Below are 26,961 nucleotides of genomic sequence, written 5' to 3'. Positions count from 1 at the left end.
TAAGTGATTAAGTGATTTTTAAAAGAATAACATGAAAATTTCAGAGCCTACGATAAGTTCTTGGCAGTAGTGTGATTTCAGTAAAACTTGTTTTAAGGTGAACTTTCCAAACACATGAATGAAAGAAAACAAAATAAATAAAGATGAAAATTATTAGAGGAGATTGAGTATAGAGTCTTGAAGGATGATATAATGAGTGGGAGAGTGGAGAAAAATGATAAATCCTTGATGATAAAAGCAAAAGTCAATGTTTACAGTGATAAGTCTGCAGCACTGAGCAAATATTCAATGGAATGGCCCCAAACCCTGTACTTTCTTGAACCCGCATCTTCTCTTAATACGACTCTTTTTTGTTATGCCTTCTGTAAACATCAAGAGAGTGCCAAAGTATTTTGCAAATTGTTCATCACACTCTGAAAATAAACAATGCATTGTACATAACGTACATTCTATACTACCAAGTTCTGGGCGATTCTATTTTCTTTAACTATAATGTGCTCAGTATTTACACTGGAAATAAGATCTTCAACATATGTTTCAAAAACAAAAGGATGGAATTAAAAACTTCCACCACAACATTTTTCGTATTTCACAGTTAAATTGAAATTTCTAAAATTAGAGTTCTCTGGTCGTTAATATTTTAATCTGAGGACTTGGAAGTTCTAATTCTTGAATTATGCTAAAAGGAAATTCATGCTTTTTTCCCAGTCAACAAACATTACTTTCTTGGTGTTTTTTCTTCTCTAATTTTTCGTCATGAAAGGAGAATGGAAGAATGAAGCAAAGAAAAAAAAAAAATAAAGCAAAGCAAAAACTCTTTCCTACCAGCAGAGAGCGCTGGTGTCTTCAGCGCCGTAATTGCTCAACAGCTGCGCCTTTAGCTTCCAGAGTCAAGCGCAACGATAGTTGTCCCTGCTGGGAACCTGTAGTTGACATTACGGTTGCTGGGCAACCGGCGGGTGGGCGGGACCTGTCATGCGCGCTGGTGCTCGCGACCCTCCGGACGGAAGCGGAAGTAGGAAGTGGTGATTCCTGGAGTAGAGATGGCGGCTCTCGCTCCGCTGCCCCCTCTTCCCCCCCAGTTTAAGAGCATACAACATCATCTGAGGACTGCTCAGGAGCATGACAAGCGGGACCCTGTGGTGGCCTATTACTGTGAGTTTTTCCGAGTCGTCGCGCCCCTCCGTATTTACCTTCGCCGCCACACACACACACACACACACACACACATACACACATACACGGAGCGGGCGGGGGTGGGGGCGGAGGCGGGGAGGTCAGCCCCGCCCCCTGGCTTCACACCTGTGCTTTGACCTCTGGCCTGCGGGTGAGCACCTTGGAGCCCCCCGCTCTTTTCTGGGATCCCGAATGTCTTTGCTCGTCCGTCGGCCCCAGGCAGACAAAAACACCCAGGGCACCCTTAGGTGCCCACCGTCTGTCTCTCCAGTCTTGAGCATCAGTATTCCAGAAACTGCCTGTGGAGCTGCATGCTCTTGAACCCTGACTCTTAACTGCCCTCCCTAAAGCTGTGCCTTTTTGCGCCCTTTTCAGGGAAATCTGAAATGGACCAGGGTTCTCGAGAGATAAGTTTTGAATCCAAACGAGGTGTGAGGCTCGCCCTCCACCCCGCCGTCAGCACCACCTGCAAACCACGGGGATGCAGGTGCTTTTTAAGAAAAAGAGGGTGGGAGGAAAAGTGCAGGTTAATTATGACCAAAAAGAAGTTCACCCCCAACCCCGAATGGCTCAATGAATTGTGCTCAAAAAGGAGCCCTTGAATTTGGCTGTTCCCTTTTTTTTTTTTTTTTTTTTTTTTGGTTTTTGGGTCACACCTGGTGATGCACAGGGGTTTCCCCTGGCTCTGCACTCAGGAGTTACTCCTGGCGGTGCTCTGGGGACCATATGGGATGCTGGGAATCGAACCCGGGTCGACCGCGTGCAAAGCAAACGCCTTACCCGCTGCGCTATCTCTCCAGCCCCGGCCATTCCCATTTCTGTATTGAAGCCGCCCTCCCACCAGTGAAGGTGTTTTAAGCCTTGATTCCTGGTGTTGAGAGCGTTGGCAACACTCTGACTTGACGTGTCAAACATATCAACGTGGATGCAAACACGAAGTTGGCTCAGACGCTCATGGCTTTATGTACATTTTATTCTGTTGTCCTTTACTATGTTATACTTTGCTCCCCCTGAAACACGTGACTGAGAAGTTACAGCTATTCAGAGAAGGAGTTCTGGAGATGAGAAGTGTGATGTCAAGTGTCTATTGTCTATCTCGGTTGTATTTTTAATGAGTTTCACTTAAGCTTGATTCACTGTCATCTCTGCCATACTACAGGTGTTCCCAGCTTTGGTTTCTCACTGTGTGCGAGGCCCTTTCAAACCTCCATGCTCTTTGTTTTCTTGGAATGTCTTACTTTTTTCCTTATCCCTTGGAAAGTTCGTGATTCAAGAGCAAATGCGTTCTCTCCCGTAGGCAGAAAGTTGAATCCTCCCTAGACTTTACCTACTTTTGTTCCCACTTGATAGTATACTTTTCATTATACTTGAAGCATCCTCACACAGGGGCAGTCGAAATATCCAGCATGCATTTACCAAACGTAGGCTTGTATCAAGCCATCCTTGGCACTGTGGCTACAGTTCCTGCTTTCAAGAGGCAGTGCCGGGAGGAGAATAAATACTAAGCTGCTGTTGTGTAAAATATTGCGAAGGAAAACAAAGCAGAGAGAGAAGTGTGTCTGAAGGAACAGCAGGCCAGGCTTACGTGGGGGATTTCAGTTTCAAGGTGAATGAGGAGTCCCAGCAAAGCCTCGGAATAAGTGAGAGACCCGTGGACTTTGCATCCCCTGGGAAAATGCGTCCTCCAGGAGAAAGTAACCAGAGTGTGTGTCTTGGAGCAGGGGGGTTGGGGATGCCATTGTAACCAGAAGAGTTAGAGTTGAGAAAACATGAGTAAACTATGCAGAGAAGCAATCTCTTATAATATTGAAATCCAGTCCTTGTTCCTGTCTACAACTGGCTCGTGTGTGTGTGTGTGTGTGTGTGTGTGTGTGTAGGGGCTGTTGTATCTGCCTTTGTGTCTTCCTTTGTTTCCTGTGCCTTTATTCCTGCCTTTTGCTATTTCTCTCCAAACTTTCTCTGGTTTCCTTTACTCTCTCACTGAGACATTCCCTCAAAGTTTCAGGGCTCTCTCCCTGCACAGTCTCATAATTGTCATGGAACCTTTGTGTAGCTTAGTTCCACAGACCCTCTTCAGCCCATTGCCATGTGGTTTTTATGCGCCTGAAAGTGCATGAACAGGCATGTCTGTTACTAAGGCCAGATGACACTTAATTTTTTTTTTTTTATGAAGCATGTGCTTTTTAAAGAACATACTTGACGATGCGTAGAGTTTGAAGAATAGTAAAATGAACTCTGATATGCTCACCATATTTGATGGTATTAGACTGTAATTTTTGCTAATCTGGTAGGTGTGAAATGGTGTCTGTTGGGAGTGAAATTTGCAATTCTCTGGGTCTTAATGAGGTTGGGCATCTTTTCATATGTTAATTAACCATTTGTGACTCTCTTTTTGAAATATTATTGTCTGGGACTTTTTTTTTTCTGTTTTACTGTTTCTTAATGACTTGGATACCATTCCTTTGTTATATGCACTGCATGTGTCTTCTCCAAATTCATTTTTTAAAAAATGGTTTGTGGAATCCTTTGCTATTCAAATGTTCATTTTAAAATACAGTCATTTAATATGTTTTGCTTTACACTCTGATTTTGTGTCTTTTTTTGTGTATGAACTTTGTCATTTTTAACTCCCTTGAATTTGTAAAATGAATGTCCTTTGTGAAATTTGGGGAACAGTTTGTTCTTAGCTTTTTCAAATATTGCTTCTTTTATTATTTCTATTCGAACTGAAATTGTGACCAGCCATGTGAGATATTTTTATCCTTTAACTTCTTTGTCTCCTAAGGCTTTAGGAGGATGCTGCTCTATCCCTTTGTCTCTCTATGCTAACTTCTATATAATTTCTTTTTTAAAAAAAATTATTTTTCCCTTCTCTTTGTTGTGATAGTGGTCACCTGGTAAAAATATTCTCATATCTTTTCATGCTTTAAAAGCATTTAGATTTGCTACCTGATAACTCCTCAGTGGTTGTGATTTTGGGTCTGTTGTGATTCTACTGTTTAACAGAAGGCTGCTATATGGTGACATCTTATAATTTATGTCTGGACACTTAAGTATACTAAAGCAGTGCTCATTAAATTTCAGTATGCAAGTCATTCTACAAGGAACTAATTTCCCAGTCCTCAATTTCCATATGTTCCTTTCCTGACAGAGCTTCTTTGTCAGGATAGCAAAGTAGTATACTGCTTCTAGTCCCCAGAGGGATTCACAGTTGTCCTTATCGTACTTGGAAAAGGAAAACTTTGATTCTGTATTCAGAGTTTTTCTGCTGTACTGACCTAAAGATGTACACTGGAGAACCCATCAGGACAGCAAGGAAAAAAGGAACAATTGAAATTACTGGTATAAGTGAAACATCCACTAATTAAGGCATTAGGCAAGGCTTCCTGACTTCTCTTTATTACCTACCAGACCAGAAAAAAAAAAAAAAAAAGCCTTTCTTCCAAAATAGTAGGCAGGAGAAAGGATGTCAGAAGAACATTCTAATTTAGGATAGAAAGGAACATGGAAGAGGAGTTGCTTAGAGAGGATGCTTCTTTGCAGGAAAAATTGATCAAGTGTAGTCTTATAAGTGGAATGGTCCTAAGATATTAGCTATTATTTTATCATTTTTGACTTTTATTCAGGGTGGGATACAAAGAGATATTTAGGAGCCAAGGTCACGTGTAAGGGAGGTATGGGGAGCATTCACTGTGGGTTCAAGGACATGAAAGACCAGACTGGAAAATTATCTGTCTTTCAGAATCTAAACTTAAATATTCTGATTAATAAGAGCAGAAGAAATACTGAAAGGGGAGGGGTAGAGGGATTTGCCTCTTTCATTCCAGTGATGAGCTTATGTTGCATATCAGATTGTACAATTGGAATTAAAAAATGAGATGGGACTTATGAATATGCGGGTTAACATTCATTAGAAGTGCAAGATTAAGTCATATATTTCTGAAAAAACTGAAATCCCACTGACTGATTGGTCTGGCATTACGCAACTAACTTTACCACTTATGTTAAATGGTATGTCCACTTGCAATAAATGAACTGAGTCTTTAGCTCTGAGGGTTATTGTTTTTTTTCCCCCCCAGTAATATATTTAAGACTAGTGCTGCAATAAAAACATTAAACATTTCATGTTTTGTGAAGCAATGCTGAGTATTTTCAGGCTCCCCAATCTCAGTCTTATTTTTTTCTTCAGCTTTTTAACATTTTTTTAAAAAAATTTTTATTAGTGAATCGCCGTGGGGTACAGTTACAGACTTACAAACTTTTGTTCTTGTGTTTCAGTCATAGAGTGATCAAGTATCATTCCTCTACCAGTGCCCAGTCTCCACCACCAATGGTCCCAGCATCCCTCCCACCACCCCCACCCTGCTTCTGTGGCAGGGCATTCCCTTTTGTTCTCCCTTTCCTTTGGGTGTTATAGTTTGCACCAGAGACATTGAGTGGCCATTGTGTTCGATCTATAGTCTACGTTCAACTCGCATCTCCCAACCTGAGCTGGTCCTCCAAATGCCCTTTACTTGTTGGTCCCTTCTCTACCTGAGCTGCCTTTTCCCCCATGTGTGAGACCGGCTTCCAAACCGTGGAGTAAACCTCCTGGTCCTTATCTCTACTATTCTTGGGTGTTAGTCTCCCATTCTGTTACTTTATATTCCACATATGAGTACAATCTTTCTATGTCTTTCCCTCTCTTTCTGACTCATTTCACTTAACATGATACTTTCCATGTTGATCCATTTATATGCACATTTCATGACTTCATCTTTTCTAACAGCTGCATAGTATTCCACTGTGTACCAAGGTTTCTTTAACCAGTCATTTGTTCTTGGACACTCAGGTTTTTTCCAGATTTTGGCTCCCAATCTCATTTTTTATTTTGGCTTTCTGGGTCACACCTGGCGAATGCACAGGGGTTACTCCTGGCTCTGCACTGAGGAATTACACATGGGGGTAGCTCAGGGGACCATATGGGATGCTGAGAATCAAACCCAGGTCAGCTGCGTGCAAGGCAAATGCTCTACCCGCTGTGCTATCACTCCAGTCCCTCCCAATCTCATTCTTAAGATAAATGAGATGACTCACTGATAGGGAAGTTGATGAATCTGTATAAAATTTCTGTATGTTACATGAATTGTTTTGTACAAACTCCTTTCTGATTTTTAAACACATTTAAATCATCTCCTGGGAGATTATTAAACAATATTATTTAGCGATTATGGATCCTAGTCTGAGATTCAGGTGCATTTGAAGAATTTAGTGATTTTGCTGTTGAATAAAACTCCATTACTTTTGCACTTAATGTGAATTTTCATTCACCTTAAATTTATGAAAGTGAAAGTAGGAATAGAATTAATTCTTTTGATTCATTTAAGACAAATCATGTTAATTTACAGGTAGTGATAAAACTCATTCTAAGATTGGTTCCTTTAAAATATATTGTTAAAAGTTTCGGTTCACACCTGGCAGTGCTCAGGGAGCTGCTCCTTCCATGGGAATCGTTGCTGGGAATCATGTTTTATGGGAATGGAACCCTTGCCTCGTACATGCAAACACATAGCTCCTTTGAACTTCTTTCTGGCCCCATAAAGTTTACTTTCAATAAAATTTTACCTTTTATACTAAGGGATTGTGTATATATATATATACACACACACATACATACATATATATACATACATATATCACTGTCACCCTGTTGTTCATTGATTTGCTCGAGTGGGCACCAGTAATGTCTCCATTCATCCCTGTCACGTGGTAGTGTAGCCCGATGGCATATTGGGGGCTCTTTCAGGGTCATTGTTACTGGTTTTCGCATATCGAGTACTCCACAGGTAGCTTGCCAGGCTCCGTTGTGCGGGTGGGATACTCTCGGTAGCTTGCCTGGTTCTCCGAGAGGGATGGAGGCTTTTGGGGCAGCCTCTAATCACCTTTACAGGTGTTCCCAGTCAGGCATATATGTCGGCAGGGTACTCTGGGTAGCCTGCCGGGTTCTCTGAGAGTGAGAACTATACAATAAGAGGTCGCACAGCCGCCAATGCGACCGCGCGCTTCCAGGAGCTTGGTTTTATAGTCTCTGGATCTTGCCCGTTGATGGGGTTGCACAGCAGTTGGTGGGTGTAACTGTCAAGCTACTGGAAGATGAGGGATCTGGGAGGAGGAGGCCCAGTCCAGAACTGAGCAGGCTTGGAGATCTCAGCCCGGGTCCCGCACACCTGGGTTCCTCTGCCGGTTCCTTCATGCTTGAGGCTCGCCCTAGCATGTGGAGAGTGGTCTCAGCATGGCTGTGGCTGGGTCCCAGAGGTCTTCAGCTGCCTGGACTCTGTTCAGGGCGGGGAGGGAAACTCAACCCACCCCCCTCCATATATATGTGTAGCCGTAGTAGTTGGAAACCATTTGGTAAGTGGGTAACAGAACTAGTTCATACAGTTGAAGACTGAAATGTGGGCAAATGCCAGTGCAGTCCTTTGGGTGGTTCCTGCTGTATCAAGCTTCATGTCATTAAAACATACCTGCAAGTTCTAGTCTCCCCTTTTATGTCTAATGGAACCAGAAGATAAATTTTAGTCTTTGCTCAGTGCACACTGCATAATAAATGCTTTGACTTTTGTCCTGGTTTAACCTAGATAAGGCTAAGGCCAGATTCTTTTGTTTTGTGTTAACCTAATTAATCACAGCAAATATCCGATTCTTTTTTATTTTACTTTTTTTTATTAAATCACTGTGAGATACCCAATTACAAAGTTGTTCATGATTGGGTTTCAGTCATACAATGTTTCATCACCTTTCCGTCACCAGCTTGCATTTCCTACCACCTGTCCCAGATTTCCTTCCCACACTTATCCCCACAACCTGCCTCTGTTGCAGGCACTTCTACCCTACCCCATCCCTCTCCCTTTCCGTCTCTCTCTCTCCCCCTCTCTCCCTCCCTCCCTTCCTCCCTTCTACCTTTCTCTCCCAGTCCCTTTTTCTTTGGAGGGCATTATGGTTTGCAATACAGGGTTTGAAAAGTTATCATGTTTGTCCCTTTACCTACTTTCAGCACTCAGTTCTTGTTCAGATTGATCATTTCCAAGTATCATTGTCGTAGTGGTCCGTCCTCTATCCTAGCTCCCCTCTTCCTACTGCCACTTGTGGCAAGCTTTGGAAAACAATATGGGCATTCCTTGTAAAGCTAGAAATTCCTCTCCCATATATGACCCAGCAATACCAATTCTGGAAATATACTCCGGGACCCCAAAAACACGTTGCAGAAAAGCCATCTGCACTTCGGTGTCCATTGCAGCACGATTCATAATAGCCAGAATCTGGAAGTTTGGGTTTTAAAAGTCTCCTCTAGGGGGTGACATTGTACAGTTAATTGACTTGAACAAGTTAGTGTGTGTGTGTGTGTGTGTGTGTGTGTAGAAAGAGAGAAAATCATTTAATACTGTTAAATAGAAAAATCAAGTACAGTTGCTCCAGGCATTGTAGGTATATTACTAAATTTTTTAATATGATATGCACACAAGGATAGAATTTTAATTTAGATTAAGACAGAATAATAGTGTATGTTGATGGTGTATCTCACGGTGATTCAATAAAAAAAATTTCGAAAAAAGATTTAGTGCTTTAAGTTTTACTGCCTACTGCCACTGTAAGTTTTAGTGCTTTATTGTTCCTGCGTCCATTCAAGTTTATCTTTGTGTGGCTTGGTAGTTTCTGTTGTTAATTATTGTTTCTTAGGAAGCACTTTGGATCTCATTGAATCTCTGCTGAAAACTTATTAGATACCCTGATATCCTTCTTTTTTTCCCCTTTTTTTTTTTTTTTTTTTTTCTTTTTGGGCCACACCCAGCAGTGCACAGGGGTTACTCCAGACTCATGCACTCGGGAATTACTCCTGGCGGTGCTGGGGGGTTGGGAGAATATGGGATGCTGGGAACCGAACCCAGGTCAGTTGTGTGCAAGGCAAACGCCCTACTTGCTGTGCTATTGCTCCAGCCCCTAAATACCCTTCTTTGTCTTACTTTTTAATTTCTCTGACATTTGCAACTCTCACACTATGCTGCATATTGTATACTACCTCACATATAAGGTAAGAACATTTTTCCCTGCCTCTCCTGTTCTTTGACCATAGTTTTATACATTTTACTTAAAGATATGTCATAAGTATATAATATATTTTAATTTTTTCTGACCATTTTAAAATTTTAATTATTTATTTTAGTGGAAATTAACTATTTTTTTTTTTAAAGAAAAAGAATAGAGGCTGGAGAGACAGTACAGGCCTTAAGGTGCTTGCCGTTCAGATGTGGCTGACCTTGATTTGATCTTTGGCACTCCATGTTACCCAGAGCACAGAACCAGGACTGCGAAGTCACCCTCATTACTGTCAAGTGTGGCCCAAGCACTCTCTCCTCAAAATAAGAATAGAATTAGAACATTTTTAAATATTTTCTCATTAATTGCCATTTTCAGCACTTTTTATTAATGTAGATCCAAGTTCTAAATGTTTTATATTTTCTTTACTTTTTTTCAAAAATAAACTTTATTGAGATTCTGTGATTTACAGTAATGTTAATGATAGTTTCGCGAATGCATGAATCCCACATCACAGGTAACACCGTTTGGGGTCTTTAAAAACTTAAGAATCTGGCTTCCTTACATATGACCCTTCAGTTCTACTTCCCCACTTCATGGCATTCTGTTCCAAGAACACAAAAGCATTCATTTTACAACATAATACATTCTGTGTCACTGTAACACTAAGTATAATATGGAAATAACCCAGATGTCCGCAATTGATAACTGGATAAAGAAGTTTAGAATATTAAGCATTTCCAAGAGGAGATGAACTCTTGCAGTTTGCTGCAATGTGGTTGGAACTGGAAGATATCATGTTAAGTAAAGTGAGTCAGAGGGCAAATGAATAGTGGATGATTTCATTCATCTGTGATATGTGAAGAAACAAAATAAAGGAAGGGACAGTATTGAATGAAGACAAGTTCTTGGCCTTTGACTACAAAACTGAGATTATGGAGAGGAGGACAAAAGTCAGACTAGGAATGAAACAGAGATGGGGGGAAGGTCCTGGGCACTTTGGTGGTAAAGATGCAGTAATTTTGTTCATCAGAACTGAGAGTTATGGGCCAAAGGGATAGTACAGTGGGTAAGGTAAGGATTTGCCGCAGAGAACACCACCAGAAGTTACTGCACAAGAGACAGGAGTAAGCCCTGTGCACTGCTGGGGATCACCCCAAAACCAAACCAAAAATAACCCCCCCCCCAAATCTTTATTAACAATATTGAAGTGTTCTTTTAAAAAATAAAAAATTGGGCATTAAAATGTTTATTTTAGCCTAATTTTTATAACATTGTCTTAACTAATAGAGAACTATCATTGTTATGCTGCCTTGCCACTCCTGTTCTTTGACCATAGTTTTATACATTTATACATTTCTTTATACATACAATTCTTTGAACATCAAGTGTGTGAAATAAGTACCAAGTGCTAGTAATTGGAGGAGAATTCAGTTACACCTTTTTTGAACTTTTAGATATTTTCTCATGCCTCCCTGAAAAACTCTGGTTTTGTTTTTGTTTTCATTGATTTATGCTTCTTTATTTTGAGTAGTTTTTACTGCTTTGTTCTGAAGTTCACTTACCTTTTTTTTTTCTCCATGGTTCCTAAACTGTTAGTCCTACTCAGTCAAATTTTGATTTCAGATTTGTGTTTTTCATCTCTAAAATTGCATTGTGTTCCTGTGTGTGTGTGTTCCATTTCACTTCGCATTTTATTCATGGTGTCTTTTAAATACTTAATATTGTTTTCCCTCTGTTTCCTTCTGTTTCCATCAAATCCTCATATTTTTTATGATGTCACTTTTTCCCGTTGCTTTGTTATTGTTATGGGGCTTTTAATAAGTTTTCTTAGCACTTTATGGGTGACATTTTTCTGTCTGTGATGCCCAATAATATGAACTTTATGTATTGACAGAAACTTGTGGTCTCACTGTAAGGGATTTGATTTGACCAGCAAAGTTGTCTTTCAATTTGGTTCTTTTGTGCCTGTTTATTTGGTTTGCTTTGTAATTTATTGGGGCAGACTGCTGATGCTTTAGAGATAGGTTTGCCCTGCCACTGAAACATACCTGTTCTTTTGGGCTCTCTACTGAATACCCCAAGTAAATATCTAGCATTCTCCTCTCATCTTGTTGGCTCCCGAAGGCATCCTGGTCCTGTGTTTGCTTTGAGAACTTAGTCCAGTCTTGTCCTTGTGAGTTTTCCCCTGTACATTCGCTTGATGCTCATCCTATCCTCAGTGTTACCCCTGTTCTGTTTCCTGGGTTTCTTTTCTGCATAGCTCTCCTCCTTCAGAACTCTGCCTGCCCTTCATCTTATTACAGACTCTGTCTTCCTTATCTCTAGTCTAGTTACTTAGTTTTACTCCCGGACTGTGCTCTACTTCAAAGCTCCTCCTGATTCTTCATTTGGGGTGTGCCTCCCGGCAGAATACTGGTTCTGTCACTGTTCAAGCCTGATTTGTTTTTCCAGTTGTCATGGCTTTTCACATTCTGAAAGTATGTACTTTGTTCACAGTGGTATGGTAAATATGTTGTGCCCAGAATTAGAATCCATGCTATTAATTTTAAAATCAGATCTCTCTTAGTGTTTGCTATGTACCAAGTAGATCAGTCCTTTATTAGGAATTAAGAAGCAGTTAAGTTTTTCTTAAAGCTGCTGTATTATGACAAAAACTCCAAAAACAGTTGATGAGCAAAGAAGTGAGTGAAGTAAATACTCTATAATAGTATGCTACAATTCAAATTTTCTTATTAAACTTTGACTCAAGAGCCCCTTCACAATATTTGCAATATATTTTCTAGGCTATTGCCTATACTAGTCACTAGAATCGAATGTTCGTGAACATCAGCATATATCATAACAACTATTTGAATGTTTACTTAACCTATTAAAACAAGAATCTCTCAGTTGCTTTTGTATGTATTTTATGTTTCATATCTATGCTGCATTTCATACTTTTTTACTTCTCAATAAGTAAGAATATGGTAAACTATTAATGTTTAGATTTTTTGGAACTTTGAGTAACACATACCTTCAGGCTTAATAAACATCTCCTAAATGTCTCCTCACATTAAACTAAAGTTGGGTTGGAAAATATTTAATCCTTTTGCGAATACACCTCATTAGTCATCATCAAATAATATTTATTCATAAAAATAAACATTTTCTTGATGAAATAAATCAAATACATTTTCTTGTAGATCACTTTAGCTACATGTTTATTCTATTTTAATAGGTAATTTTCCATGCAAGACATAAATTTTCATCACACCACTGCTGCTCGAATGAATTGTTTGTCTTGAACAGTGGTCTATATGAAGGTGATATTTTTATTCCTCTCCTATGGCAACAGCAAAAATACTAATGTTCACAAACAGATTTAATGTCTTCTTAATACTTGAAAATGTTTCTTCTATTTTCTGTATTTAAGACTTGGCATCTTTAAGATTTTCAAAGATGGACAAACCAGGGCAATATATATCTTATTTATTTCCATTCCCAAGATGATCTAGTTCTTCAATTAAAAGTCGTTAAATAATAATATCCTTGTAATTGCAAAACTATGTAAAACTACCACAGTAACATGCCTCCCCAGGAGGGAAGGGTTGTTGCTCCCTTCTGCCTTTTAACCCCCCGGGCAGCAAGATGGCGGCTGCCTCGGAGCTTATAGGAAAGCCAGGTATGAGCTGGTGGTGATAGGGCAACTACAACCTCATGGGAAGTGGGGCATTCCCGGCTCGTCCTTCACATCCTACCGAGGTCACAAGTTGCCCCCCACGAGCGGCTCTCAGGCAAGGCCATGGCTCCAGAGCCACAGAAATCAATCTTGTAATTATCTGGCTCTTGGCAGAAATCCCTCCAGACTTAATAAGCAAAATATCAAAATCCAAAATTGCACGGCCACGCAACATAGTATGGTTCTCATAACAAGCTGTAGAAAACAAATTATTTCACCATGCCTTTTCAGCAGTTCTGATTGTTGGGTGTAAACTCTAAACAATAACGGTGCATCTTTTGTTGAAATAATGAATGTAATCAAAGTAGATAGAGAGTTAAGTAGAATTCATCTGCTTCACAGGCATTGGGAGGGGCGGGTGGGTGGGTATATTGGGGTTCTTGGTGGTGAAAAATACGTACTGGTGAAGGAAAGGTGTTTGATCATTGCATGATCGAGACTTAAACCTGAAAGCTTTGTAACTTTTCCCACAGTGATTCAATAAATATAAAAAAAACTATGTAAAACAAGAAAAAACTATCCCGCTATCCATTATCACAAACTGGAATCAACTTACTGGGAAATGAGTAAATTGCTGATTGAACAAATGAATAAATAAAAGTTATTGTTGAATGTTGAAGTGTTTTCAGTCTAGGTCTCACTTGATTTAGAAGTTGGGTGAAATTTTTATGGCCAGAAATGTTATAAGATCTTAGTAAAATTGATTTTATTATGTTATAAGCCTATAGTAAAATTGATTTTATTATGCATTCATTGAAGTGGAAGTCAGTTTCTAGGACTTCTCCAGTAAATCGAGGAGTTACTATATTGTTAATAAATTGTAAGGGCAAGTAAAAGAATGGTCATGCTGGATAAGAACTGAGTATTGAAAGTGGAAAGTAGCTAAAACAATAGACACAATAACCTTTCAGTATCTGTATTGCAAATCACAATGCCCAAAAAGGAGAGAGAGGGAGAGGGAGAGGGGGTGGGAAGAAAAAGGAGAGGGGGGAGGGGGGAGGGAGGAAGGGAGGGAGGGAGAAGAGAGAGAGAGAGAGAGAGAGAGAGAGAGAGAGAGAGAGATGCCAACTGTGGGGGGAGTTGGGGAGTTGGGAGAGAAACTGAGAGTAATGGTGCCGGGAAATGTACACTGGTGGAGGGGTGGGTGCTGGAACACTGAAATCCAATCATGAGCATCTTTGTAATGGGCTAATCTCACAGTGATTCAATTTAAAAAAAAATAAATATTTAGGAAAAAGGAGAGAAGAGTGTAGAGTAGCTATTGGAAGTTTGTTGTAATAGACACAGTTGAATGTTGGAAGAAAAGAAAATTGTGTTTAGAGTGGGTGCTTCATAATAATGATTCTGGAGTACAGATGTTTGAAATGGAAATTTAACTCTGGACTGACAGGCATGTAAAGAACTGAATTGTTGGAGATTAGCTGTCAATAAGCTTTGAGATAAGGTGCTGTGTGTAAGAATTAAAATTTTTTAATTGAAAAAAAATTGAAATAGCAATGGCTAAGTAAAATATGTCTTCACATTTCCTTTTAAAAGAAAGACGGATGTGCCCAGTACCAGTATGCCAATTCCATGAAGTCACCAGGGACCCAAGCTTTCCAGTTTGAAATCTACAGTGAACAAAATTAAGTGCCTTATTCCAAGCTTGTCTTGTTTGTGGTCCAAGATAAATTTCAGTTCCCCAGTTTTGATTCTAGGTAGAAAGGAGAAGGAAAGGAAGAAATTAGATCTTTCTCCTACTGTCTTTTTAAATTTTCTTCTTCCTTTTCCTTTTTTTCCTCTTTCCCTTTTTCCCCTTTCCCGTTTCTTTAGGTGACTTACTAGGAGTCACTCCCAACAATTTCTGGTTGTGTATTAATATGTTACATGACCATCTTGTGCTTTGAGAAATACTTGACAACTCTCTAATAATGAAAGGATCTTGTTAGTAAAGAAGATAGGAAGAATAAATGGATATTTATAGGCAGCTAGTAATCTGACACAGATGTCGATTATTCATAAAGAATTTCAAGATACTGAAAGTATAGTGAAGGACCTTAAAACTCCACTGGCAGTGAACTGCTTTTTACTGGCCATTAAAAGCCTAACAGGGCCAAGTGAAAGAGGGCTGCATGAAGCATATTGAATGGACATTGAGAGGGTGCCTGAGTGATATTACATTGGGTAAGGCACTTGCCTTGCATGCTGCCAACCCCAGCCATATGGTCCCCTGAGCACCACCAGGAGTGATTTTTGAGTGCAGAGCCAGGAGAAACCCCTGAGCATCGCCAGTGCCTACCCCCCCGCCCCCCAGCCCCCCACAAAATGACATTGAAGAGAACCAGAACCCTGGTATGTAAGTATCAGTGGTATGCAGGGGAAACCAGTCATACTTGTCAGTCTTGAGATAAGAAGGTATGTAAGAGAATTTAAAAAATCACTCCTCCACAGGACTGTAAATTATTTCTTCAAGTGACATCAGGTTATACTTATATTCTTAAACAGAAAATGAGAAGGAATCTGAGGATATTTTGAGAAATTTGCTACTTTAAAGAATGAGATTAGGCAGATCATTTTTAGCCTTTTGATCATGTGTCTGTAAAACACAACTCCAGTATATTATGTAGGTATAAATATGTTGATGTACTAATATGATATATAATATTAAAAATAGAAATCTTTAAAGCAATGAAATAAAAATATTGATAGATTTAATAGTTTCTTTCCCATATTCCTGCTTAATGTCTTTTCAACCCTTTGGTCATATGAATATCAATTTCAGTGCAGCCGGGAATAGTGATTGTATTATGGGAAATCTGAGCAATGTGGCCTGTACTTGATTCTGTTAAACTAATTAAACAAGAAGAGCTCTAGACTAATACAGCTGCAACACCTGACTGACTGCACAAAGAAATTTGAGCTATAAATCCTTCACAGTTACCAAATCAAAGAGACAGTCATTCACGTAGGGCCAACTAAGCTTTAGGATACATGCAATAAATTAATAAATAAATTCCTATCTACACTTTTCCTTATGTCAGTTTTACCTGGTTTCTGGGGGCAGTTGCTCCTAACCTCCTCTGATTTGGTCCTCCTTAGTTTGAAACTGCTTTTCTCAAGGAAATTATTAAAAGTCCTCCTTTTAAAAATAAAAGTAAGATTACATAAAATACTTCAGATAATTTTGATAATATTGGAAAACAAAGTAAGATCTAATTTTGGGGTAGAAATGCATATTATTATTATTACATAGAAAGATGATGGGCTGGAGCAATAGCACAGCAGGTAGGGCATTTGCCTTGCATGCGACCGACCTGGGTTCGATTCCTTTGTTCATCTCAGAGAGCCCAGCAAGCTACCAAGAGTATCTTGCCCACACGGCAAAGCCTGGCAAGCTCCCTGTGGCATATTTGATATGCCAAAAACAGTAACAACAAGTCTCACAATGGAGATGTTACTGGTGCCTGCTCAAGCAAATCGATGAACAGTACGACTGCAGCGCTACAGTGCTACAGGAAGATGATACTTGAGATCTCAGCAAAATCAAAGAGTAGTGAAATATAAAAAAGTTAACATTTATTAAAGTTGAACCGCTAATGAAATTTTGAAAGTATTCTTACTGGGCCAGAGAGAGAGTATAGTGGATAGGGTGCTTGCCTTTCATGGCCAATCCTGGTTCCATCTCCGGCACCCACATAGGATCCCTAACCACTCCTGGAATAAGCCATGAGTACAGCCAAGTGTGGCACAAAAACTGGTGGTGGGGGAAGATTACTTATGTGATTCTTATTTTGATACAAGTGTTAGTAAATGGGAGAAGAGATAATGCAATTTAATATTTAAATGGAAAAATTAAGCTATAAGAAAAACTAAACAATCGTGGAAGTATCAAACCTCTGGAAAATGAGTGGTTTTTTTAGCTTACAGTTGACAAAAACAAAGCACTAATAATAGTTTTGACTAGTAGTATCTCAGTACTTCCGCCTCTGTGGTTTAAAACAATATTCAAAACATTTTAAAAGGGCATACTCTCTTTGCAATCATAGTCTATCTTAAAATACCCATCTGATGCACTTTATTTGTTGTTTTTTTTGTGGCGGCCACACCTATATTGCTCAGGACTAACTTGTGGCTCTGTGAATCAAACCCGTGTATTTGTTATGCAGTAATATATTAATAAGTTCAACTTAAACTTCGTAAGATAGCTCTTAAAAGGCTAAGTATTAAAAAATATATATAGTTTCTTGAGGGCCAGGAAGATAGTTTAAAGAGCTGGAATACATGCTTTGCATGGTGGAGAGCTTGGTTCCCTGACACTCCTGGGTAGTGACCTGACCCCAGGTTCTGCCAGGTTATGGCCCAACAAAACAAAAACCAAAGTAGTTCCTTCAAGTAAAGCCATTTAAATTATAAACATATATAGGATAAGAATATATAAGTATATTTTTACTTATTTTTTATTTTCTTATTTGTTTTTTCGGGAACCACACTTGGTGGTGCTTAGGGATTACTCTTGGTTCTATATTCAGGGATCACTCCTGGTGGTGCTTGGGCAACAATATGGCATGCTGGCGATTAAATCTAGGTCTGCTGTATAAATAGCAAGTGCCCTTATGTGTTGTACTGTCTCACCAGCCTCTTAAGTATATTTTAATGTCAGGTAGATATACTTGAATTGGAAATCCTAAAAATAAACAGGTTCCAAATCATGTTACAAAGTTCTAATAAAGCAGCCCTAACTTAGAAAACTAACAAAGCAGGGTAGAAAGTATGCAGAAATGAGGCCTTTCATCCCTTGGAAATGTGAAATATGATAATAAGTGATAAAAGTGGCCTTTGAATCAGTGGGACAACATGACCTACTCTTTTATTTATGAATTTATTCAGAAAATGTTTATTGAAAGCCAAATCCATGCCTAGATGCCAGGAATATATCAGCAAACCAGATAGACCACAGCACTATTGTCATGGGGTTTAAATTTGAGCTGTAGAGAATGAATAAGACACTATATGGCAAGGAAAATAGTAAAGTAGGGAAGAGGAATAGTATTTACAAAAACAAAAACATAAGTGTGTGGAACAACCCATTTTTATTTTATTTTTTTTAATTTTTTTAATTATTTTTTAAAATTTATTTATTTATTTATTGAATCACCATGGGAAAGGTTACAAAGCTTTCAGGTTTAGGTCTCAGTCATGCAAATATCAAGCACATTTCCCTTTACCAAAACTTATTTTTTACCATGAAGAACCCCAATAAAACCCCACCCCCCACCCCTCCCAGTCCCTGTGGGGCAGATGAATTCTAGTTAACACTCTATCTGCTTTGATTAGATTCATTGTTTCAATAAAAGATTCACCACTATTATTTAGAGTTTACCCCCCCCCCCAAATCAGACATGCTGACAAAGCATTGTGAAGTGATTTGCTTTCTACAGCTGGGTTCAAGAATTATATGTTGGTTTTGGGTTTCTGCTATTTTACTTATTGACCCTGGAAGTTTTTCTACTGAAAGTCAGATAGTTAAGAAATTGGTTTCTGTGCTCTGGAGTCGTGGCCGTGCTGGAGAGCCGCTAGTGGGGGGGAACTGGTGGCCTCGGTAGGGCGTGAAGGGCGTACCGAAACGCCCCCCTTCCCATGAGGTTTTAGTCGCCCCTAGTCCCCCGGCTCATACCTGCTGTCCACAAGGCTCCCATGCGGCCGCCATCTTTCTTTCCAGAGAGGAGAAGGCGACTGGGGCAACACCCTTTCCCCTCCGGACAGACCTGATGGCCTGGATTAACGCATAGTCCGTTCACTTTTCTGCTCCAAGCTGCCGGGTTCTGCATTAAGTCCTTGTGCTTCTGGGGCCGTGGCCGTGCTGGAGAGCCGCTCGCGGGGGGCAACTGGTGACCTCGGTAGGGCATGAAGGACAGACCGGAACGCCCCCCTTCCCATAAGAACAACCCATTTTTAAAAAATTATTGATGCAAAGAATTCTCAACAAAATCTTTGCAAACCAGATTGAACAGTACATCATAAAATCATACACCATGATCAAGCAGGATTCATCTGAAAGATGCAAGAATATGTAAATCAATGAACATGATATACCACATCATTAAAAGAAAAGATAAAAAAAAAAACACATGATCATATCCTTTGCGGAACCCAGCTTGCTCGCATGGTTGTCCTTCATCTAGTGTTCTGCCAATCCTATTTAGGATGACTCGAGTGAACAACTTGTAGATGACAGACAGTAGGCAGATCGGGCGATAGTTGCCAATGTCATGAATGTCTCCCTTCTTGAACAGTAGTACGGTGCTGCTGGTTTTCCATTGGGATGGAATCTTGCATTCAGACAGGTAGCGAGTGAAGAGCCGAGCCAGTGTATTGATGAGTACTGACGGCAGATTCTTCAGGTGTTCTGGTCTGACCTTGTCTGGGACAGGTGCTGTTTGTTTCTTTACCGACGAAATGGCGTGTCGGATTTTGGAAGGGAAAACATTGGGAACGACATATCCATCCTGTGGAATTTGGTATGTCGGCAAGTGGACATGGCTATCGAAGAGATTTGAGTAGAAGTCATGGATAATCTTCTCCATTGCCGTTCTGGAGGATGTGATGGATCCATCAGGACGTCGGAGGGCAGTCATCTTGGTCTTGTAGTTGGCGAAGGACAGGCGGGCGTAACGAATACTTTTCCCGGCTTCTGCCGCATCTACCAGTACTTCTGCTCTTCTCTCTTTGAGGTCTGCAAAGGATTCAGCACCATCAACCATATCCACACGATAACCAAGCTCATTGAGGTTTCTCAGGAGTTCAAGATGCCGCTCTGTTTAACGTTCATTGATTTAAAGAAGGCCTTTGATTCTGTTGAGACGGAAGCGGTCATTGAAGCCCTAGCCAATCAGGGCATTCAAGCCCAATACATCAAGATCCTCCATGAACTGTATTGCGGATTCACTACCAGGATCTCACCATTCTACAAAGAAGTGATCGTTGATGTCAAGAGAGGGGTGCGGCAGGGTGATACCATTTCACCGAAACTCTTCAGTGCCACCCTCGAGAACATCATGCGACGACTGGAATGGGAAGGAATGGGAGTGAAGATAGATGGTCGGCAACTACACCACCTCCGCTTTGCTGATGACATTGTTTTAATAACACCAAACATCAGCCAAGCGGCACAAATGCTGGCCGACTTTGACCGTGAGTGTGGAAAGGTCGGACTACAGCTGAATCTTACGAAGACAATGTTTATGAGAAACAGCCTTGTTCCTGACGCCCCATTCACTCTCAACGGAACGACCATTTTCGAATGCAACAGCTATGTGTACCTAGGTCGAGAAGTCAACATGACAAATGACCTGGCACCCGAGCTGCGCAGGAGGAAGAGAGTGACTTGGAATGCCTTGGCTCCGGGCACATCTCTTTGATTCCACTGTTCTTCCTGCATTAACATATGCCTCAGAGACCTGGGCCCTACAAAAATAGGATGAGAACGCTATTCAGGTCTCCCAAAGAAGAATAGAAAGAGCTATGCTTGGAATATCACGTTTCACTCAAATGAGAGAAGAAATCCAGAGTTCCGACATCCGTTGGCGATCAAGAATCAGGGACGCTGTCTCTTTTGCCAAGACATCAAAAATCAGATGGACTGGTCACATAATGAGATTTAAAGACGACCGCTGGACTAGAGCTTTTACTGACTGGATTCCACGGGATGTCAAAGACCCCGTGGCTGCCCACCTACCAGATGGTCAGACTTCTTCATGAAGATCATGAACGATTGGTTTGAGGCTCTTCATGTTCCCAGAGCGAACAGATGCCATTGGGCTACACTAGCACGCGACAGGCCAAATGGAGACGTTATTGGCACCCGCTCGAGCAAATCGACGACTAACGGGAAGTTAAGTGACTAAGTGATTAAGTGATGATATCAGTTAATGCAGAGGAAGTCCAACACCCATTTATGATTAAAAAATAAAATAAAATAGGATAGGAGGAACCTTCCTAAAGTTAGTAATAGTGATCTATAAAAAACCCATAGCCAATATTCTTATTAATGGTAAAAATCTGAAAGCATTCTGCTAAGATCAGGCACAAGTCAAGGATGTCCCTGGCCCCACTCTTATTCAATATTGCTCTAGAAGTCTCAGCAGCAACAATCAGGCAAGAAAAGGAAATCAAAGGGATACAAATTGGAAAAGAGATTGCCAAGTATCTTTGACTGCAGATAATACAATGATATATATATACATATATTGACGACCCTAAAGAATCTATACACATGCTCGTTGAAGCAGTACCAATACAGCAAAGTGGCCAGCTACAAAATCAGTACATGAAAATCAGTTGTATTCCTATATACAAATAATGAATTAGAAGAGATCAAAGAGTCTATTACATTTAAAATAGTGTACTTAGGGATCAACTTAACAAAAGAGAGGCCCATACTGTGAAAACTTCAAAACATTCAAGAAAGAAATTAAAGAAAGTCTTAGGAAATGGAAAAACATTCCATGCTCATGGATTGGAAGAATAAACATTGTCAAAATGACCATTTTACCTCAAATTCTATATAGTCGATGTAATCCAATCCAAATCAGACAACAATCTTCAAGAACTTAGAACAGTCCATTATAAAGTTTGTGTGGAACCATAAAAGACCCAACAGAGCCAAAACCATACTGAAAAACAAGAAACTTGGAGGGATCTCACAACCTTACTTGAATCTATATTGTAAAGCCATAGTGATCAAAATAACATGGTACTGTAATAAAGAAAATCAAAATGGGTAAGACTAAAGACTATATCCAAGAATAAATGCCCTTATATATAGTCAGCTAATTATTGACAAAGTGCTAAGAGCACGAAATAAAGACAGCTTTTACAACAAATGGTCCTGGGAGAATTGGATAACCAACATGCAAAACTTAAAGCTGGATCCATATTTCATACCAACTCAAAATAGATCAAGGACTTTGAGATCAGACCTGAATCTTTAAGGAAAATAAAGGCAGAACTCTCCAAGACCTAGTCCTCAAAGGGGTCTCCAGTGATATGATGCCATTGGCAGAGGCTACAGAATCAAAACTAAACAAATGGAACTACAACAATGTAAAAGTTTCTGTATAGCAAAAGAAACATGGGCTAAAACTAAAGATCAGCTAGCTGAATGGGAGGAAATATTTGCACACAGTGCATCACAAAAAGGGTTGATATTCAGGATCTGTAAAGTACTCATGAAGATCAAGAGCAACAACAAAATCGGAAAGTGGGAAGAGGAAATGAACAAGAGAGTTATCTGAGGAAGACCAACAGATGACCAACAGGCATACCGGGAACAGCCTTTGTTGGCAAGGATTTGGTGAAAAAGGAATCTTCATTTACCCTCATCTACTCTGGAGGGAATGTTGTGTGGTCCAACCCCCATGGAAAACAGTATGGAGTATTATCAGTAAACTTAGAATTTAGCTCCCATATGACCTACCTTTGGGTATCTATCCCCAAGACAAAAAAAAAAGCATTCATTCAAAAGGACTTATGCACACCATTATTCACTCTAACACTGAGTGCAATAGCCAAGATTGGGGATCAGCCTTGATGTCCAAGGACAGGTAAGTGGGTCATGAAGATATGCAATTTGCACCAACATGGATGGAACTGAAAGGCATTATGTTAAATAAAACAAAGCCAGAAGAAGGATAAACACAGGATGCTATCACTGATATGATCCTTTAGAAGAGTTGCAAACAATGTTTTAAAGGAGGATGCCCTGATCAACCTGACCCCAGAGAAATAGGAAGGAAAAGGAAAGAGAGTGGAGGGGAGGCAGAGAAGAGACAGATTAGAAGCAACAAGGGCCAGGTCAGGGGCGTCAGGTACAAAGGTGGTGCTAAGGAATGATAAAAGCCAAGTAGACAAAACATGGAGTCAATAGCACTGACATCAAGAGACCCAGACTTTAACAACCCAAGTTAGAAAGGTGCTGTCAAGAGGACAGGGGGCAAGTTGAACAGGATGTGGGCAGGAACCTGCCAACATTGGTAGGGGGAAGGGACAGTGATGGTAGGATCCATGCTGCAAAATTGAATGTCTAAAACTCAACTATGAATAACTTTAAAAATCAGTAGTGGAAAGAGAAAAATAAATAAATGAAAGTCTAAAATAATAATACCTGAAATTCATTTAGATAAAACATATAACTTACATGTATTCAGTCATGGAAAAGAAAAATAATATTTTTCTCTTTTTTTATTCCATAGGCCGTTTATATGCTATGCAAACTGGAATGAAGATTGATAGTAAAACTCCTGAATGTCGTAAATTTTTATCAAAGCTAATGGATCAGTTAGAAGCTGTAAGTTCAACACTGATTATTTGTTTTATGTTTAATATGTAAAATGCCATTATTTGTACATGTATATATTGTCAGTTCTTCCTTAGCAGTCCACAGTGTATTGCATCTATGGAGAAAATTGACACAATTTTTTTTTGTTTGCATCATACTTTTGAGTTGTAAATGCAAATGAAGTAGATTCTAAGAAACTTTTTATATACTGCTTGCATATCTTGTTTCGTATTATTGTAGTTCAGATTGACTGTAGAAATTAAAAGTAAAATAGATTAAAACTTGTTAATTTTTAGAAACAAAAAAAGAAAAATGTAAATTAATTTGGTTAAGAAAGAATTCCCTAATTCTTCTTTTAGGATACCCGGAAGTACATAGATACTTGAACATCTTATTATTGGTATTTTGGGCTTTAGAACTACTAAGGCTTGAGGGCTATCAGGAATGTGTTTCTCCAAAATTTTGTCAACGTTGAATTTCATTTCAAATAAAAAATGAGGCAGAAAAAATATTTTTCACAATGTTTCATTAACATCTTTTAAAGCAATGAGTGTAAGTTTACTTAAAATGACTATTCAGCATACAACTTTTGTGATCACAAATAATACTCTTTCCATCTAATTTTATTTTAGCTTAAGAAACAGTTGGGTGATAATGAAGCTATTACTCAAGAAATAGTAGGTTGTGCCCATTTGGAGAATTATGCTTTGAAAATGTTTTTGTATGCAGACAATGAAGATCGTGCTGGGCATTTTCACAAGTAAGTAAAGAAAGGCTTTAAAAAAAATATTTACTCTAAAGTCAGAATTTTCCGTTTTCTCTTGAACGCTTTCTGACTTCCTGATTAATGATAGATTTCTTTTTTAATTACTTATAGAAACTTAGAATGATTTGGGGTTACAAGTGAGGTCCTGTTGTTTTACAAAAAATATGACTGAACAAAGAACTCCCAGGGCAGATTCATTTTCTCAGTAAATATTTCCTAATTTGCCATTCTTTAACACTTAGTAAAATCTAAGTTGATTTTAGCCAAAAAATAGCTTAGTTCAATAATATTGATTTAAAAAATTACCAATCCTGCTAATTCAGTAATCTGTTATTTTATGATAGTTAAATGCAAAGTAAAACATCTGGGTTGATATGGATTTTGGTGATATCATGATTATATTTTCTAAGAATCAAAACTATGCCAATCAAAAACTATCACCTATAATTGCTATCACCTATAATTTGAATGTTACCTTCTAACACATTACAAAACGAGTTTCGGGTTTCTTAAAATCTGGGTTTATTGAAAGCAGCTATTTTGAGTATTTATTCCTACGTAGCTAATGATGGGCTGGAGTGATAGTGATAGAAGCACATTTCCCTTGCACGTGGTCTACCCGACCGACCCAGGTTCGATTCTTCTGCCTCTCTCGGAGAGCCAGGCAAGCTACCGAGAGTATCTTGTCCTCACAGCAAAGCCTGGCAAGCTCCCCGTGACATATTCGATATGCCGAACACAGTAATCACAATGGAGACATTACTGGGCCCGCTGGAGCAAATCAATGAACAACGGGAGGACAGTGCAGTGCTACATAGTTAATGATATGTATTAATGCTTTTCATTTAAACTACACCAACTCTCTTCCAGAAACATGATCAAGTCCTTCTATACTGCGAGTCTTTTAATAGATGTCATAACAGTATTTGGAGAGCTCACTGATGAAGTGAGTATACATTCTTTGTTGTTTTGTTAGCCAGTGAGCAGTATTGGATTTTTTGTTATTGTGTTATTTGTTTAGAACAGCTTGTACATCAAAAAGGTAAAGCGGCCCACTATGTAATGTAGATGTCTGTTAGCCACTTTTTAAAATGTTTTTGAAAATAACCTTTGATATGGCTCAGTGGTAGAGACTTTTTTTGAATAGATGAAGCCCTGGCTTCAACCCCCAATGCTGCAGCCAAAAAATATATATGTATTTTTAAAATTATATCTTTGGTAATACTTAAAATCGTGGTTATATCTTGCACTGGAGTAAGTATAATTTGCGTCGTAGCAAATGTTCATCTACGGTATTTGTTAATAGATTTAGAATTTGATTTAATTGTATTTAGATATTAATAGACTTATATTTAATATAAAGTTTAAGCATTAATTCATATATAAGCATATATACTAATGTAGTTTGCATTTAATATATACTTATGTAAACATATACTGTTCTCACATTTCTATAGTGATTGGTAAGTATAGTAGAGACAGAATTTTTTAAACTTCTAATTTTTTTTCCCTAGTCAGAAGTATTGTCTTTTATGTCTACTGTAGGATACATATAGATGCTTCACATCCATGTTCCCAATTTGGTTTTCATAACCACTCTTAGATAAGTAGAACATATAATCCATCTTCTAAATGAGCAAATTGAAGCTAAGTGAGAAACTTGGTGCTATAAATTTATTGTTTTCACTGTAGCAGAACTTTACCCTTGGCATGGAAAACTTGGTTGAAGGGGAGATAACCGTCAAGAAAAAGCAAGGGAAAATTAGATAGCTACAGATAGGACTGATCAAGGCAAGTTACATCAATGAATTGAATACTGTAAAGAACATTAATTTCTGTGATAGAGTTTTTACAAGCTGATGACTAACCCCTATTTCCAAAAAACAAATTGAAATCGATTTACAAGATACTTGCTTATTTGTGAAAAAATACATCAAAACTGCAAAAAGTTCTTTAAAAATGTTTACATATAGAATGAAGTTATCTGTAGATTTAATGATTTTAAGTTAGGTTTTGGCATTAGCAGAGTTTTGCAATACATCTTAGCACATCAGGGATCCCTACCCCTTATCTTCACCTAACATTCCAATCTTTCAAATAACCAGACACACACCCAAGTATTTCTGAGCCATCCTCTGGGGCATTGTTTTGCAATCTTGATCCAGCTATGCCCCCTTCTTACCTTGTTTCCTTCCTGTGCCCTGCTCCCACTTTGCTTCCTAGTTTTGAGCGTTGGCTTCTTTGGACTATCTGGGGGCCCCACAAGAGGCTGTTTGGCCCCAGGATGAGACACTACTCTGGTATGAAGCAACGTCCATTGTCAAGTCTTCTTGAGATGGAACAGTATCAGAGAATACTGAGACCTGGAGTGTAGAAACTTCTTCCTTGTATCACCCTTGTATACTCTAAAAGTTTTAATGGATCAACTCTGTTAGCACCGTCTTTACACACATCTCTTATTACTACTGATCTGAATTTTTTTCTCTATTTTACTAGTTTGGGGGCTCTGAGTTAGATATTTGAGACTACAGATGTGATTGTAACTTGGTATGACAAGAAGCCTTTATAAAACTTTTATTCATTTACGTTTTGGTTTTAGAGCCATACCCAGCAGTGCTTAGGGCTTATTTCTCTCTCTCTCTCTCTGTTCAGGGATTACTCCAGGTGGGTCTCAGGAGACCATATAGGGTGCCAGGGATCACTCCTGGTGGGGGGGGGGGGGGGGAGACCATATCAGGTACCAGGGATCAAGCCTGGGTTGACCACATCCAAAGTAAATGCCCTACCTGTTGCGCTGTGTGGCCCTGGAAAACTCATTCTTAGATGAGGAAACTTACTCTGCATCTATTTATGGCTTATAGTGATAGATTTACTGTATTTTTAACTTATTTCTAGGAGCATTTGAGGAGC

At 39.2% G+C, this 26,961-nt stretch overlaps 1 protein-coding gene across 1 annotated transcript in view; it reads left to right on the top strand.

The window, feature by feature from the left end:
- Positions 1–1,015: 1,015 nt before the first annotated feature.
- VTA1 (vesicle trafficking 1) overlaps positions 1,016–26,961 on the top strand; it is a 59,171-nt gene continuing 33,225 nt past the window's right edge. Inside the window, exons 1-4 of the mRNA XM_056126110.1 lie at positions 1,016–1,155; positions 23,200–23,294; positions 23,918–24,045; positions 24,922–24,997. Coding sequence (XP_055982085.1) covers positions 1,044–1,155; positions 23,200–23,294; positions 23,918–24,045; positions 24,922–24,997 — 411 coding nt within the window. The 5' untranslated portion in view covers positions 1,016–1,043. The remainder of the gene's footprint in view (positions 1,156–23,199; positions 23,295–23,917; positions 24,046–24,921; positions 24,998–26,961) is intronic.

Source organism: Sorex fumeus, unplaced genomic scaffold, assembly GCF_029834395.1.
Source record: "Sorex fumeus unplaced genomic scaffold, SorFum_2.1 ptg000061l, whole genome shotgun sequence".
In the NCBI taxonomy this organism is placed as follows: Eukaryota; Metazoa; Chordata; class Mammalia; order Eulipotyphla; family Soricidae; genus Sorex; species Sorex fumeus.
The sequence above is the reverse complement of the archived record's forward strand: the minus strand, read 5'-3'. Positions and strand labels throughout refer to the sequence as shown.